Source organism: Microdochium trichocladiopsis, assembly GCF_020744255.1.
Source record: "Microdochium trichocladiopsis strain MPI-CAGE-CH-0230 chromosome Unknown B0I36scaffold_8, whole genome shotgun sequence".
NCBI lineage: Eukaryota > Fungi > Ascomycota > Sordariomycetes > Xylariales > Microdochiaceae > Microdochium > Microdochium trichocladiopsis.
In genome coordinates, this window is record NW_025763551.1 from 751,199 (window position 1) to 767,729 (window position 16,531).

Below are 16,531 nucleotides of genomic sequence, written 5' to 3' on the forward strand. Positions count from 1 at the left end.
CTATAAAATACATGCTTGACTAGACTATAGATGCGCGAAAGCTCTTTCCCCATCCTGTAGTTGTGTCGGAAGACAGCGAGATCATGACGCCGCAGCAGAATTCGCAGCGTGAGCAGCACTGGTCGACGCCCCAGCGGCCGGTACAGACGGGGTGCTCCTAGCCTTGATCTTGACCGGCTGGTACACGTCGTTGAAGTTCATGCTGACGCCCAGGAAGCGCAGGTCCTGGTCGGTCTGCTGCAGCAAGTCGCCTAGCAGGATCTGCAGCTTGGTCCGGAATCGGTCACCGAGATGCTTGAGGCGATCTTTGAGCGCGGGGAACTCGCTGTCCGGGCCGCCAGGGACCTCTTCGTCGTCGCCTTCGTCGTCCCCGGCGTGGTCATTGCCTCTCGATGTTTGTCCTGCACGGCGCTGGGTTGCGGTCGGGCGCCTCTTCGTAGGCCCCCCCGTGGTCAGGAGTTCTGCCTCCTGACGTCTCGTAAAGTCTGACACAGACCACGAGTACAAACCATCGACGCAATCGCGGTAGGCGAGCATGATGCGTAGCATGTCTCCCAGCTGGATCATGTAGCTGTTTTCATCCTCCTTGCTAGACGTGGCGGCTCCCCCACCCGCACCAGACGGATTTTGATTAGCGAACCGTTGGCGGCGCACCCCCAGGAGACCTTTATGGGTGATCGAGTTGAGATATTTCGCGTGCGCCTTGATAATGTCGTCGAGCGTCACATCATCGCTGCGGATCTTGTTTTGCAGTTCGGTCCAAGAGCTCTCGATAACCTCGAACAAGATGTAGTACTGTAGCTGACCCACAAAATGGACCATCTCTGCCAGTATGCCACGAGAAGTCTTCCACGTGCTCTGTACGAGATGGTGGCGGGCTTGTAGGACACCTCGGGACCCTGTCGTTACCTTGCGCCAGGTGGACGAGAGGGCGAACTCGACACGCTTGACACGCCAGAGAAAGTTGAAGACCTTCAGATATTGCCGTGTGCCCCACGTGGAAATGACAACATCTACGGGTGCATCGATTTTGTATTCGAGAGTGAAGCAATCCCAACCAATATCACCGTGAGAGAGCTGGAGCATGCGAGCGTCGAGACGTCTCAAAACTTCTGGTGAGTCGTACTGCGCATTCGAGCCGCGAATCGCATGCTCAAGCTGAGCAGTCAACGTGTGCCTGTATTGCGCACCAGCAGGCCGGTCGAGATTGGTTGCGAGTGACTCCATGAGCAAAGCGATAAAATCGCCTTGGCCAAGGAGGATGTAGTCCTTGAGAGCTTGAAGATGCTCGAATAGGTGGAACTTTTCAGTCATAAGATGCAACAAGCGCCGCATTGTTGTCTTGTAAGCCTCATCGATCCATGCCTCTAACGTGGCTGTATCTCCATATCTCAGCTCTTTGGACGACTGCTTTGAGTATGATTCTACCCATTGAGCGTCGCCGCAGCTGTGTCGTATAAAATTGAGAGATTTCCCAATGAGGAATACCTTTTCGGCAAAGTCTGTGGTAATGATTGATGGGATCATCTTCTCCTCGAGGTGGTATTTATCCTCCCAGACATTCGAGCCAGCCTGGGTCTTTTGATCCGGGAGACGATTGCGCTCTTGCACAAAGAACTCCAGGTAGGGGTCTGTGAGCTCGCCATCGTATATCCAGTGCCGCAGAATATTGTAAAAAGGATGCGTCACGGGCGTCAGCAGCCTCTCCGCAAATGCGCCTACGATGGGATCACCATGTGACGCGGAGAACTTGTGGATCAGTGTGATAAGCTGGCCTCCTTTCTGCTTCTTGGACTCTTCGGCAACCAAGCTCATGAGTCGCAGGCCCATCGTCGCTTCGCGCGTCCACACGACACAACGTTTCAAGGTAACGCCGGCCTTACCGATTCCACTACGTGGGGCGTCCTCGTCAAGCGATGATAAAGAGCGGCGAACCTGCCCTTCTATGGTGGCGATCAATGTCAGGTATGAGCGCAACTCATTGCCAATGGCGGCCCGTAGGCTCTGCGCCAAAAGTCCTTCCGTGGAATTGTTGACGAAATCCTCAAGCGTGCGATAAAGTAATGATGGCTCTGCAAGAGTGTGGAGGATGCCAACTAGAGGTGGTGGAAGTGTCGGTGGTATTCTGATAGAATATCCGGTACCAAACGGCAATGTGCTAGACGACAAGCCTTGGAGCGTGAACGGGAGGTCTCGTAGTAGAACAGGCTCAGAAGGTTCCATCTCGACGTAATTGTCAGCGAGCATCTTCGACCGAATGGCAACAGGTCTTTTCACTGGCTCGCCGTCGGTGGGCTTCGCTTGTCCCAGATCAGGCGTTGGAGGGTTGTTTCTCGAGCTCCTCGGCGGGAGGGCGTCCATCACATTTCGCTCCCGTGGGTTCCTGAGCACGTCCTTGAGCTCGGTCGGTCGGTATTCTTCTGCTGATGGGGCACTATCGCGGACTGCAGGGCTCTTGGCCTCGCGTGGGCTGTGCGCGTCAAAGTGCGCAAGCTGCCGCCGCCGCTCTTGGGCAATTTCTTGCTGGTACTCGGCATAAGCGGCCGGGTCGGGGTCGTTGGGATCGGGTGAGTCGGCTAGCTGGTTGAGAAGAGACAAGATTGCCCATTTCTGGTCGAGGACAGGCAGGCTGAGCAGTCGTGAGTAGAGATTGGAGTACCGCAAGGCCTGGCTGGGGTTATTCTGCACCAGCCGGCGTTTGATTAGGTCAGAAGCGTGGTTGTGGTCGGAGAGAGGCACCGAGGAAGGCCTAGGACGTTGGAGCTTGATAGGTCAGCCCTCCTGCAAAGCACTGCCTGATCGAAGGGGAATGGGGCTGGAGTCACTGACCGCTGGAGCTCCTGGCGGATGCGCTCATAATATTCGTCGTGGCGCTGTTGAGCGGCTTCCTCATCGAGGGAGTCGTCACGCGGAATGAACTGCGCAATGAGGCGGTTTATGCTGAGGTCGACGCGCCTGGCCCGCGCTTCGGCGCGCTCAGAGTCAGGTCTCTCGGCCATAGCTGCATCTTGTGGCGGTTGCGGATGGCGGCTGCAGAGCTAGAGAGTCTCTGATGGTCGCTGGACATGAGGACGGACGGCACGACCGCCGAGCTGCTGTTGTTGCTGCTGATGATTGCTGGGGGTTGCTGCAGCAGACGCGCCAGCACGCGGTCTGTGGCTTTGGGGCCTAATACGCGGGGTCGTCCCCACCAATAGCCAACGGCTGCCAGAAGTGTGGCAGCCTCGACGTCAACAACACCACCATCCACATTCCCATCCCCATCCCCCTCGCAGACATCCTGCCCAGGTGTGCCTCTGCATGGACATACATTACGTCTTCGCCCCCAATCACGACGGTGGCGCCTGCAGGTACAGCAGCTGGTGTCGCGCCTGCCGGGAGACACATCTTATTCAGCAGGCCAACAGGCACCACCATCCCATCGGCGGCCGAGTCTTGACAACGTCCGTCCTGGCCCCTGGACACACTCACTTGGGCCGTGGTTTGCGATCGAAAGCTGCCTAGCATGGCCATGGCGGCCGTATACTTCACGAACCAACATGGCTCGTATACGGCATGAAGCAGCACGCACCCTTGTCAAGCTCCACCACCAAAGGCCCTTGGGGGCCTGGCGCCACTTAAGCACTTCTACCGTCCTGGCCTGGCCGGTGAGCACAGCTTTGGGGCCCACGGGCAACGAGTTGGACTGCGAAGTCTAGGCCTCTCTGGGCTTCGCAGGCTGCAGGCTTGGCTGTTGGATCAAAGTCGTCGTCGCACTTCAGGAGGTACATAAGGGAGCCGATCATGTCAGATTCAGAGCCTTCCTTCCTTCCCCAAAGGGCCAGCAGCCCTGGTCTGAGGGACCGTGCGTGGATCCGTGAGAGATTAGCTGAGCCCTGCTCTACGCAGTAGGATCAAACACTTGGTGGCAATTGCTTCGGCCCGGGGCGTGCTCGCCTATCAGAGAGCGGCGCGCGCAAAGGCACCCCTGGCGCTTTCGAGGCATATACTGGATCCCCCGGTTATCAAGCATTGTGCCCCGGGCCTCTGCGTTGGATTAGGTCCGCCTGACTGGAGACTGTGTATAAGCTGCTACGTCAAAGTGTCATTCTGGAACCTGCACCTTGGAGGAAAGGGGCGGCGTCCAGCCCAGTCCGGCATAGCGCCCGGCGGCCCCAAGCCCTATCTTAGGGTACCTTGCTCAAGGTTCGTTCAGGAGGGACCCTTCAAGTCGGCCGGCGAGGCAGGGACCTCTAGACCCAGGGACCGAGGGTGGTGGGCCGCATTCGCCGGGTCGTTGGTGCCGCGTCTTGCAGAACAGCGCGCGCTGTCAGTGTCAATGCAGCGCACTGCAACCTTAAGTTGGCTCGCCCAGTCTACTAGCAACATTTCAAGCAGGTCCTGTAAGCACGCAAGGCGGCCGAGACGATAACCCCATCCGGCGTCCCACTTGCACCAGCTACCCTTCCGGTATTCTTTGCGCCTTGCCTGTCGTCCCCGCCGCTGTCCTCCTCACTTCCTCCTTTTCCTACACCGTTTCCGCCCTCAATCGGTTCCGTCCTCGTTGGGAATGTTTCTTGCTCCTGCGTGTAGCCTGCCACCGTAGTCGGCAGCGCCCCTCTCCCAGCCGTACTCGCCCTCTTACTCGCGCGGCTCTCGTCGAGCCTCCCTTTTCGCAACAATGTCTCGCTCCCCCGACCTCGACCGCGACGACCTCAGCTCCGGTAGTATCGACGACGACGAGCGCCAGGGTCTCTATATCGACGAGGGCAAGCCTGCAAACTCGTCTCGTGGCCATCACCGCTCCAGAAGCGTCTCCCACAACTTTCAATGGCTCTTCCGGCGCCTCCCGAACCTCAGGGGTGCCCAGCGTCGGACCATCGTCATTGGCGCCATTATCGCCATTGTCAGCCTGGCCATCGTTGTCGAACTCGTTCATGTCAACTCATATCGAGGCACTCCGCCACCAACACCGCCGCCTACAGAGGTGGTCGAGGAGGCTAAACCACCTCCCATCGACCACAACAAGCAGTGCACTACGTGGCCCGTCGATGAGAGTGGCAACTATAATTCTACCGTCGACTACTCAAAGTACGACCTCAAGCTTGACACTATTGCTCCCCAGGGCGGCTGGAAGAAGCCGGCTGGCGTCAATGTTGTCGGCCTCATTTTCTTTGGCCGCCGAAGAACCGTGGATCTCCTTGACTGTTATCTCCAGCAGAACCTTGCCAGCAATGGCGGCTACCTCGACAAGGTCCTGTTCCTGCTGCATACTCGTGACGAGACCGATCGCGCCTTCCTGAAAGATCTTCTTGCCAAACGGCCAGACTATGAAATGGTCAATCCAGGAGAGTGCGATGGGCAAGACTTCAGCTGCATGTGGGACATGTTCACAGAGGACGATACCATCTATATCAAGATCGACGATGACATTGTATGTATCCCGCACGCCCCGATCCCCGGAAGCACTGTCTTTCCAGCATAGAGCCTAGAACTGACACCTCGTAATCGCAGGCATTTATTCACCACGATGCCATCCCTCAGATCGTGCACACTCGGTTGGCTGAGCCTCACCCACTCGCTATTTCAGCCAATCTGGTCAACAGTCCTCTGACTGGCACTTTCCACACTCTCTTCGGTGCCATGTGGCCATTTCTCCCAGACTACAGCATGAAGCCTTCCTTCAAAGCTGCCGAGACGTGGCGGCCATCGGAAAAACCTTATTATCCTGCCAACAAGAATGCCAACTTCAAGGAGCAGGATCTTGTGGACCTGCACGCTCCCTATGACGGCCACACTTGGCTGCAAGTGTCTGATGACCACAGCTTCGATATCCAGAAGACGCCCATGGGGATGAGCTGGAATAATGATGCGGGCGGCGAGACACACCACTTCACCACAGCCTGGCGATCCTGGGCGGTTGCCGCTCAGCAGCACTACGCCCTCTTCAGGAACTTGGAGCTCAACCGAGTTTCTCAATATTTCTTTGGGCGCAAGATACACTGGAAAGCGACCGAGGAGAATCTCAAGGTACTTGGCAGCCACGTGCAGACGGATCCGAAACTGCCCGGAGGTGAACAGCTTTACGATACCCAGTATAAGCGCTACAACCTCAACTTTATTGCAATCTGGGGCCATGACGTCAAGGCCATTGTGCCGTTGAGCACCGACGACGAGCAGGATATCACTGTCACAAGACCCCGCGAACTGCACCGGCCTTTCGTAATCGACACCCGGGTCATTGTCGCCCACTTGAGCTTCTACACGCAGCACAATGGAATCAAGACCACCGACATCCTCGACAGGTGGCGGGCTTTTGCCAACGAGATGGTCTGCACGCCTCAGAACCGCAAGACCCCGTTCGACGAGCGTTGTCCTGGGTTCTGAGGATGAGTCTGTCGGTACCAAAACCAAGCTTTCCATCAATACCTGGGTGTGGCGGCGGCTTGTATGCAAGAGATGATTTAGCAACGCGCCATTGATTTGAGAACAGCTCGCATCATTGCATTTCCTGGTGTTCAGGGGAAAATCGACAAGCATACTTTGTGAGGTTACACAGCGAGGCATACAATGTTTCTTCTTGTACAAGTTTTGATTTGGGCCGGGTACAAGACTGGCGGTGTACATGGGTTTCATTCTGATATTCACGATGTCGTGTGTAACTTGGGGCAACAGACATGGCGGCAGACCTTAGAACGCGGTTATGCAAACTAATCACAATTGTTGATATATCTCGTTATCCCAATCTTCCCATGTTGCAACGACCAGAATTCTTGGCAAGCAATTGAATTTCTGTGTGAAAGTAGTGTTGGAAGGCGCGCGTGTGCCGACCACGAAGCCTGCTTCGAAGGGCCACTTGTTCCCCTCCCAGAGAAATGTCTCATTATACATTAATATACTGGCTGTCGCCACGATCATGCTCATCATACTTTGTACAAGTTAAGAGGTTACAGTTGGAATCAGACAGGCTTCCAAAAACAGGCATTGGACCTCTGGCCCTTTGATGTATATATGAGGGGTCAAACACGAACGGGCTCACGCGGCCTCGTGGTGTGAAAAGTTAAGAAGCGGGCTTCTTCTTCTACTTCTTCTCCAAAGCTAGCACTTTTCATGTGGGTACATCGAGCGCTCCTAGATGAAGGTGTGCTGGCCGTGGTACATCGGCACCGTTGTGTTGTTGTTGGTCAACGTGTACACATCGGAAGGTGCCACGTATCCGTCTTGGTTGTGAACATCGAGGTCCGCGCCGTCATGTAGCCCGACCGCGCCGACGTTCGGGAAGAGCTTACTGCCCAGGAAGTCCATCGGCGCGTGGCTCCCGTGGTGCACGGGCTGCGGATACGCCGGGTACATTGCGTGCTGGGACGCTTGATCCGCGAACTCGGCCGACCCGTTGCCCGTGCTGTAAAAGGAGTCAAAGTTGTTGTTGTTGTTGTTGGCGAGCTGCGGCAGGTCCGGAGCGAAGTCGGTTGCCCACGCGCTGCTCACAAGGTCGGCTTGTGTCAGAGCTGGCCCTGGAGGGGGCTCTATGGTGGATGAGGTGGAAATCTGGACAGGCACCGGTGCTCTGATCGGGTAACGAAGTGTCTTTCCGTTGTCTTTGTCCTTGACTCTCAGCCACGGCCGCCCATCGGTGAACTGCAGGAAGTTTGGGTTGACGTGGTACCGATGCTCCAAAGTATCCCGGAACCCAGGGTCAACCATGTTGGCGGCGCCCAGCTGGAGTGTTTCGTAAGATACGCTTGTGCCTCCATGGGTGGATGGCTGAGATGAGCTCCGATATGAATGTGGCCCAACACTGTCAGTCCCGGAGAAGCCAGACAACGACGTATCCAAACCCAACATCTCCTCGGAGCATTTTATCAGGCTCTCACAAGAGTCACCATCCTCTGACATTCCGATGCCTGAATCTGTTGCCATTTGAGGAGGGTGCGAGTATGGGCTGGCAAGCAGTGCCTCGGGCGAATCTTTCTGGTCAGGCGAGGGAGCACGATCACTAGGGGTACCCTTCCCTGCGAGGGGCGCTATGTCGGAGACTTCGTACGGCACGCCTTTGGTACAGCTCTCAAAGAGACCTTCAGAGTGATCTTGGAGGATCTGGCTCAAGCTCTCCATCCCCTGGGGTCCCAAACGCAGCAACGTCTGGAATTTTGAAAGAAGTTTTGGGCGGTGCTCATCGTAGAGTGCATGCAACTCGAAGTGTTCGCGCACTAGTTTATGCCCTGCAGAAGCCAAATGTTAGTTTTGACATGTAGTAAGGACGGGCTAAGCTGGTAACGTACCATGAGGGAGCTCCTCCGTGTCATCGCCAAAGATGATTTGGCATAGGCCGTGATACTGCTTGAGAGGATGTTGACCTTGGCGACCCTTCTTTGAGACCAGTCGGTCTCTGGTAGCGATGTCAATACCCTCCAAGGGATCACGGCTTGTGGGATGCTCTCTATATTCGCATCTGCCGGTCTTGACGTGGCCTTCCTTATCTGACTGCGTCTTGAAGAAGACCTTACACCTGTCGCACTGGTTCCTTGGGTCTCGTTCCAGGCCTTCAAGCAGGTGTTCGTCCTTGATATGACGTCTGCGCCAGCGTTAGCCACGCGGTAAAATAGTTCTAGCCAAAGGGGGGCTCGTACCTTAGCTCGTTGATCCCGATCTCTTTCCGCGCCATATTGCACCGAAACACCTTGAGTGCACAGATTTTGTGATCCCGTACATTGAACTTCTTTGGGTCTTTCAATCGAAATGGACACATGAAGTCATAAGTATCGGCCGGCTCCGTGCGTGCGGTTCTTGTGCGACGTTTGTGGGGGCCTGGGCCATCATCGTCGCCGTCGTTACCACCAAGATTGTCGTCCAAGTCGTCTTCATCTTCGTCGTCTTGGTTCTTCCTCTTGCCATTGCGCTGACTGGAGTTGCTTTCCCTGCGCCCCTGGTTGTTCGGTGTGCTCGACTTTTGCTCCCCGCCATCGCATGGCTCAGTGGACGTCGAATCGGACTCCTGCATGACAATATCTGGTATGGTATCGGCGATCTGGCTGACAAAATGCCGTACGTATGACCTTCGTCTGAGAATGGGCAACGAATTGGCCAGCTCTAGCCCAGGGAATTGCTCCACGGCGAAGTCCCAGAGCTTGTCCAGCTTCTGCTCCTCGCAGTAATCTACGTCTTGAGTAATGTCTTCCCAGGAGGCGACGCCATCATCGGAAGGGCTTTCAGTCTTGACTTCTGCTTGTGGTTCTGCCATTATTTCACCAACTTCCTCTACATGAGATTCCACCTCATCCGACCTGCCATTGTTAGAGTCGAAGCTTAAACGTGGGTTGACCCAAAAGTACATACCCAGATGCCAAGATCTCCTGATCTGCGTCGACGTGTCGTTCCGAGAATTTTGCCTCCGGGTGGTCGTCCTGCTGATGGCGTTGAAAGTAGTCGGTATTGTCACTGATCATTGATTCTGGTCTGCTTGGGCAGTCAGGGTCGCTGTGCAGGTCGATTAGCCACTTGTGAATTGCATGCCACTCTGGTGAAACTCACAATTTGGTCATGTTGGCGCCAGTTATCTGTTCAAGAACAGCATTGCCGAACATTGGACTGAGAGGTGGGGACATGGTCCACGAAGTCCTCGACGTAGAGGCGAAGCTGTCGCGGGAAGACGCTGTGGTCACGGTGTCGTTGTCATGAGCCTGGCTTTGCCGGTCGAAATACACCTTTGGTCGCAAAACCAAAGAATGGGGCTGGGCAAGCCCATGTAGTGTGATTTCGCCCATACCCAAGTCCGAGGAGAGATCTCGCTTGTGTGCTGCAGAGATCAAGAGTCTGTCCATGTCCTGGTAGCCGCTGAAGCCGGACCGACACGAGTCTTCGGAAGCTGACCGTACGTGGAAGTAAGGCGACTCGTCGACAGACTCCCTTGAGCCTGCATCGAGAGCTCGACGACGAGCACTGGGTGTTCTCTCACTGGCGTCCGAGTCGCTGGGCAGGCTCACTGAGTCGAATGCAGAGACCTCGAACATCCGGCAGCTGGACAACTCTTGAGATGGTGGAGGCAGCTCTACGAGCGGTGCTGAGGCATGCTGTATCTTCAAGGCGAGGTCTGAGAGTCTGAGCCTCTTAGCCTGACGCAGCCTACGCCAGCTGCTCTGCTTGCGTGAGGATTCATCCAGCGACTGGGCCATGGCCGACGGGGAGCCTGGGCTCCCTGATTCGTGAGAGGTGGACATCAAGGCAGGACCACAGGCATGCCCATGTGCCGCGGCACCAAAGGCCACGACATGGCTGGAGGCTGTCTCTGTCATGTTGGAAGCGGTGAGGGAGAGAAGAGTCGCCTCATGACCCGAATCGGGCGACTTGGCTGCGGGCCGAATGTGTAAGTAGGTGAGGTTTGTTGGTCAGATTGGTCGCCAGAAGCCAGGCAGCACTGCTAGCGGCGAGCGTCTAAGTGGGCGTGTTGAGAGGGGAAGACAAAGTGGAAACAATCCGTGGAGAGCAATTGGACAAAGCAGTCAAGAAAAGGATGTGAGTAACGGGAGAAGGACACAAGTGGTCAACTGAGGGCCATTGTCCTTGCTACTGGGGCATAGTCCGCGGTCCAGCTTCATGGCAGAGGATCGAGGACTGGCGGCCTCGCAGATGATGTGGGATGCCTACGCTAGCCCACACAAGCCAGGCACATACAACGGGCGGCCGTTGTTCAGGGTCTGGAGAACAATGGCAGGCTTACTTTGGCTGGTTGTGGATGGAGACGAGGGACCAACTTGGCCTGGTGCAGGCCCCTGCAGCGCCCACATCCGACACCCCTGCTGCTGATTGGAGCGCTGCTGTCAGCTCATGATGGATTCCATGAGCCATGGCGGCCACAGCCCCCACGGGCGCTGCGGTTCCATTCTTAGGACGGCACAGATGACGGGGTGGGCTGAAGCTAGGGTCGCCGCAAGGCGTTCTCCAGACTGGGTTCCCTTTTCAGCTTTGCTGACCACACCCATCACAAACACTGTCGGCTAGCCATCGAAAGTCTGGAAATGGTGAATGAGTAGCAGCAAAGAAAACCGAGTGTGGTGTGGAGAGCAGATGCGAATCGACTGCCTCGCCCACGATTGCACGCTTCACGAGGATCGGAAAGGCCGGCGACGGATGGGAAGACAAAAGATGGTGCTCAGAGGACCCCAGTGGATGGCAAGTCAGCCCTGTGGGACTTAAGGCCCTACTACCTAGGGCCGTTGCTGCGGCAGGCGGGGCTGCCCATGAACCACGATAACAAGAGAAAGATTTTCATGGAGATGGGTTGTGCCTCGCCAGGTTGACAATCCTGCGGCCGCTGATGCTCGAAAGACTTCGAAAGCGCCAAAACGAGTTTATTTCTGTTGCAGATGGAGGAAGGATCTCGCGGAGGCAGACGGCACCCCACGAACACGAGATCATCAACGGGTACGCGTTCCGCCGCGAGCCACCCCAGGGCATACTGTATTTCCAACACGGACCACTGGCACGTTTCCTCCAACCCCAAATCTCCCTCAATCACCCGTCTGGGCGGGCTGGACCCTTCTTCTCAAGGTGTCAAGAAACAATCGGCCCCACTGCCACCTACATATAGACATGACATGACACACCTACGTCATGGCAGGTTTCAGGCAACCTCTTGCCTGGTTGCCTCGCAGGCCAAGTACGGCAGAGCACGAAATGAAATGCCCTCTTGCCGAAATTGCACATCTCAATTTCAAGTCGGAGTTCGGCTCGCGGTGTGTCAGATCTTGTCACAATTAGCGGGAACCACTCCACATTCAGTCATCCCATCTGCGCAGCCGAAGGTCAAGCATGGGAAACCCAACATTGCCACTTCTAAAAACCCATACGAGCGTGTCATTTTGCTTTGATTTCAGGGTCGATCAAATTCAGCACCCATGTTTCCTACTGAGATGACGGTGGCAACTTCTCGGTTGTCGTCCGCCATTGACGCCGTTTCTGGCTCGAAATCACGGCAGACCTGACGTTGGATCTCCTCCTCGTTAGCTACCCCCCATCGTATCATCCCACGTTCATCCCGTAGGTGCTATCCTGCCTGCTCTTACTATGGCCGGCGAGCCGGCTTCCTTTCACTGGCGGTCTCCCAGAACGCCGTGTCCATTGTGCCGGCATTGGCAATAGGCTTAGACTTGCATCCTGGAGCTTGCCATTCTCATTCTATCAATGATCCGCGATAATGATTCTCGCAATGCCTTTCCCAGAAATGAGGTTTGCAACTCCGGTCGTACAAGATTTTAAGCCGAAGAGCAGTCCGACTCTTTCCGCGGGAAGAAGGACGCCACCCAAGCGCTTCTTGCCCGTTTGCCCGAAGCGATGCTTGTTGCTGGATCTCCTGCTGCTATTCGAGGGCAACCTCGCCAATGCCTATTACCATCCCAATCTTCATTTTGTCTCACTACAACTTGCGATCCTGATTTGTTTCCTTACCCTCGTCATGCCGACCATACCGATGCGGGCCAGACTGTGTCTCCCGAGTCGAACGCTGTAGAGACGTCAATACCGATTAGCCAATATACCACAGCCCTTTTCTTGACAGACCACCAGCCGCGGCGCCACAAGAGCCGAGAGTCCACGCCCACGCCTACGGCCGTCCGACCAGCCGGACGCGGCTGATCATACTCTCATGTCCAAGAAGAAGAAGAGACCACTTACGGCACTACGCCGAGCCTCCTTGATCGACGATCTAGTATACCTGTTACTCAAGCAAAGGCAAACCTCGGGTCAGCTCCCAACTCTGTGCTCTCAACTTGGCATCCTGCTATCCTCCAAAAGCAAGCAAGGAACAGCCGAATGATAAGTAGAGAGAACGTGTGTGTGTGTGAAGTACGTACGCAAACAGCACGCAAGCCATGGTGAACGCCGCGGCAGGCGCCATTACTGTCTGGCCCAAACCCCACGCGCCCAAGGAGGGCGCAACACATGTCAGCAATTTTCGTGCGTTCACCTCTCTTGCCCTCGGCAGATTTGCCCATCCCACCGTCTTGACCTTGGACAGAAAACCCTGGGGGAGGCCAAAGGTCCTTTACCCCCCGCCCCCTTCCTGGCATACGTTGATCTCTTCGCGCCACCAAAAAAGAGGGTGTTGTGCGGCCCGGCAGGCGAGCGGCAGGAAGCAAGGTGAGAGAGATAGAGAACGTACTTTTGGCGTCAAGTTTCCTTTCGAAAACATCGCTGCTTCTGCCTTGCGGCTCTTCTCCGATGACTCTTTTCACTTTTTTATTTCACTCCGATTCCCGTCCCCTCATGCCACCCATAAGAAAGAGTTCAGGGCTGGACACCTCTTTTTCTGTGTCTCTGTATTGTCTTCTCTCCTCTGGATCCAAGATGGGAACGCCGGTCCTTCTCCCAGCTTTGCATGGAAATGAGCGTCCAGGTGGGTTGTCAGAATTGGCCAGTTGCGCCCTGTTCGTCTGCAGATTGGTGACAGTTTCAATGGACAGCGGCGCAGAGCTGGGGTCGAACTTTTGTTTGGGGGATATAGCGCTTGTAAGAGAGACAAAAAGCTAGCTCTGAAGGACAGAGATCATACGATGTTAATGGAGCGGAGTCAATCGAGGCGCGCAGCCTTAAAAGGACATCCCTGTCCCAGGGCGCTAAGATCCTAAAGGTTACACCCACCCAAGCACTGGGGTAGTGATGAGCCGTAACCACCACTTACCATGTATTTTTTATTTACCCAAACACATCTGCGCAGGTTGGCGCCCTCGAAGTCTGCCAGTCCCACCGGTTTTGCAAAGACCAAACTGGTTATTCACGTGGTGACGAATCTGCGCGTGGTCATGTGTGGACTGCTGCAGACGACTTCATGTTGTAGAAAAGCAAAGGCCAAAAGAAACCCAAGTGGTCTTCTCAAATTGTACTAGATTGCATGCATGCTGAATATCTGCGTGTATGTGCGCGCGTATGAAGTGTGTACTCATCAAATCCTCTATACCTACAAGAAAAGGGTATCTCTTCCATTGGCTGATGCTCAAATCAAATCAAGTCCTCGACTTGCTCCTCTCGCGTGCCCTGCTTGTGCAGATTGTCCTGATTTCTGCTGCCAAGCTATGGCCTGTCGCAGGGCTCGTCCACCCAGCTGGACAACGACCGTCAGGCGGCCTGAGGTCCGATTCCGCCACGTCCACTGCTCGTGCTTTTCTTGTATCGTCGATCAATGATCATCCGTGAGTCGATTGGTCCAAGGCCAGCAGTCGTCTATGAGTTGATTTGACCACACCTTCCATGTGGCTGGCGGCAGTTTTGTACGGGCGTTTCAGAGCTTTGGTGAGTGAGGTTCCCAATGTCTCCCGTTGTCCTGAAGATCAGGGGTCTCGTGTTTCATCCGCTCCCATCTGATTCTTTATCCTCCGCCCTTCTGCCTTGGCTGCGTGAAGATGCTGCATCACAAACTCATATGTCATCATGGTGACCGTGGCGGCTGGCACGGCCCGCATCATGTTAACCCCCATGCCGGCATAGAATGCTCTCCAGCCTTCTTCGAGCAGTATGGTGCGGAACGTCATGAGCACACCTCTATACTTAGGCACGGCAGCTGCCGCTTTGACACCGGAAGCACTCTTGGGGTCATGCCCTGGGAAGTATTCCACTCCAGCGGCTGGGCGACGTTGTGTTTGCAATCGCGTGCGAATCACTTCGTGGGGATATGTTGCTGAGCTTGCCAAAATCTTGGACATGACGGACGCCGAAAGAAGTCCAAGCCAATGGCGCTTTTCGCTCTCTCCTTTTCCAATCTCGCCCATGCCTTGCCCTGTAAATTTTGTTCGCAGGTACTCATATACGGGGAACTGCACTGCCACGTGAGTCAGACCGAGAAGTGCCGGCGAGAGCCCGGAGTAGAATGAGAGAACTCCTTCTGAGGAGTACATCTTGCGAGCGGCATCGAGTGTTGAGTTGTAGTGCCAAGGGGAGTTGATCGACGGCCTCGAGGTTGGTGTTGAGCCCGGCCTGGGAAAAGCTGAGACGGGAGCCCCATGTCCTGTAGAAGACTGCGACATGAGTCTTGTCTTTATCACCCATATCGGATTCGTGACGATGGTACTGCTTGCGCCCGCCACTATCGATGACCAGAAATTGATGAAGTTCTGATTTTGCACCACTAGAGTCACAAGCCGGTCAGCAGCTGATATCGGTTCCTGTTCACAGGCAGGCACACGAATCCCAAGTTCGAGATGGAGACCTTCCTGTCAGCGTCAAGTTAGAATGACAGCACTTACACTCCTTCTCGGCCAGGAACATCTTGCTCTTGTTGTACACTGTAAACCACACCGCCCACGTGGGGAGATAGCCGAGAATAATGGGTCCCAAGCCCCTATATAACCCTCTGATTCCTTCGTCCTTCAATATCACTCGGGCAGTGCCCGTGAGACCTTCGTACACTTTGTGGTGGCTGACATGCCTGCCCTTAGCGATGGTCATGAAGCCACCCTGGGCTTGCAGCTTGGTCTTGATGACATCGAGCGGACACGTCACGATGCCAGAGGTAAGACCGCCTAACGCTCCAGCCAGGGCATTGAACTGCGACTCGGAAGCGCCTGTCGCCCACTTCTGCAACATTGTTATGCTTGGCGAGTTGTGGAGGTCCATGGCGGCTACAACTTGTGAGAAGGATTCGCCAGTCTGGATGTGTGTCGAGGTCGAGTTAGGCGTCCTCGTGACATGATCTGTCGAGGCTGGAGAGGAACTCTCCGTCGTGCGCGCGAGGACCGGATCGTGAGACATCCCAATGTCCAGAGGCGCTACCCAGAGCGAGAACTGGCACAGGTGGGGCCTCTGACCTGGTTCAGAGACCCCCGAAAGGCAAAGATATGTTGCTGAAAGACGTAGTCGAGGAATTAGAGCGCGCTCGTGATTGTGCTGGGACGCTTTGCGAAGCTGGCTGGCGGTCGGATCGGAGTGGGTGAGTTGGTGTGCGGCGTGCGGGGAATGCTCCCACGCAGAGGCACCGTCGACACTGGAACTACCTGCGGAGACCGGCCATTGGCGTGTGCGGTGTGGACTATCCTCGATTACAGCGATGCTAGCTGGACGTCGTGTCGATAGGAACTGGGCTGGCCACGGGCGTTGCAGGGCGTCGAATAAAGGCTGCGGCAAAGGCCGTGGTTATGGTGGTCGTGATTGTGGTTTGAGTTTCGGGTTGGCGGAAGAGACGGAGGATGTGTTGAGCGGTGCTGCTGCTGCTGGGCCTGGCGACGATGGTCCGGCGGCGGCCGGCAGGAGGCAGGAGCAGGAGCAGGAAGTGGGCGGTGGGCGGGTCGTTCAGCGTACAGGTGGCCCCCACAGGTGCTCTTGCCAGTGACGGCGGCGGCCAGGCTTGCGCTAGAGGCGAGCCGCTGGAATCACCTTGGCACAGCAGATCCGCCTTCCCATCTACCCGAAGGCGCTGTGCTCTACACTGCGCTGCTTCTCACAAGAGCCATGAACTGAGGGAGATCTCTTTTTTTAACCCCGAGCACGCAGAGACTTTGGCAGAGCACCTTCAGTCATGCATGGACAGGTGCAAATGACCACACGTGTTGGTAGACACGCCAGGGAT

General features: G+C 55.7%; 5 protein-coding genes across 5 annotated transcripts; 1 reads left to right on the forward strand and 4 right to left on the reverse strand.

The window, feature by feature from the left end:
- Positions 1-81: 81 nt before the first annotated feature.
- B0I36DRAFT_248117 (Spc97/Spc98 family protein) lies at positions 82-2,999 on the reverse strand (the record flags this gene model as incomplete). The annotated part of the gene is made up of 2 exons (XM_046150354.1): positions 82-2,749; positions 2,830-2,999. 2 exons carry the CDS (start codon positions 2,997-2,999, stop codon positions 82-84), a joined length of 2,838 nt encoding a protein of 945 aa, XP_046009118.1.
- Positions 3,000-4,365: 1,366 nt separating this feature from the next.
- On the forward strand, positions 4,366-6,725 carry B0I36DRAFT_386277 (uncharacterized protein). The gene is made up of 2 exons (XM_046161103.1): positions 4,366-5,413; positions 5,494-6,725. The coding sequence occupies exons 1-2, from the start codon at positions 4,661-4,663 to the stop codon at positions 6,364-6,366; spliced, it is 1,626 nt and encodes a 541-aa protein (XP_046009119.1). The 5' UTR covers positions 4,366-4,660; the 3' UTR covers positions 6,367-6,725.
- B0I36DRAFT_329415 (uncharacterized protein) lies at positions 6,726-10,651 on the reverse strand. Its single transcript, XM_046154713.1, has 5 exons — positions 9,511-10,651; positions 9,316-9,456; positions 8,610-9,263; positions 8,262-8,554; positions 6,726-8,201 (listed from the first exon to the last, which is right to left on the reverse strand). Exons 1-5 carry the CDS (start codon positions 10,269-10,271, stop codon positions 7,111-7,113), a joined length of 2,940 nt encoding a protein of 979 aa, XP_046009120.1. The 5' UTR covers positions 10,272-10,651; the 3' UTR covers positions 6,726-7,110.
- A 1,093-nt stretch (positions 10,652-11,744) lies between these two features.
- B0I36DRAFT_433481 (uncharacterized protein) lies at positions 11,745-13,630 on the reverse strand. The gene is made up of 5 exons (XM_046162667.1): positions 13,136-13,630; positions 12,828-12,877; positions 12,649-12,688; positions 12,424-12,478; positions 11,745-12,334 (listed from the first exon to the last, which is right to left on the reverse strand). Exons 1-5 carry the CDS (start codon positions 13,163-13,165, stop codon positions 12,231-12,233), a joined length of 279 nt encoding a protein of 92 aa, XP_046009121.1. The 5' UTR covers positions 13,166-13,630; the 3' UTR covers positions 11,745-12,230.
- A 670-nt stretch (positions 13,631-14,300) lies between these two features.
- B0I36DRAFT_375893 (mitochondrial carrier domain-containing protein) lies at positions 14,301-15,552 on the reverse strand (the record flags this gene model as incomplete). Its single annotated transcript, XM_046160409.1, has 2 exons — positions 14,301-15,094; positions 15,213-15,552. 2 exons carry the CDS (start codon positions 15,550-15,552, stop codon positions 14,301-14,303), a joined length of 1,134 nt encoding a protein of 377 aa, XP_046009122.1.
- Between the last annotated feature and the right edge of the window lie 979 nt (positions 15,553-16,531).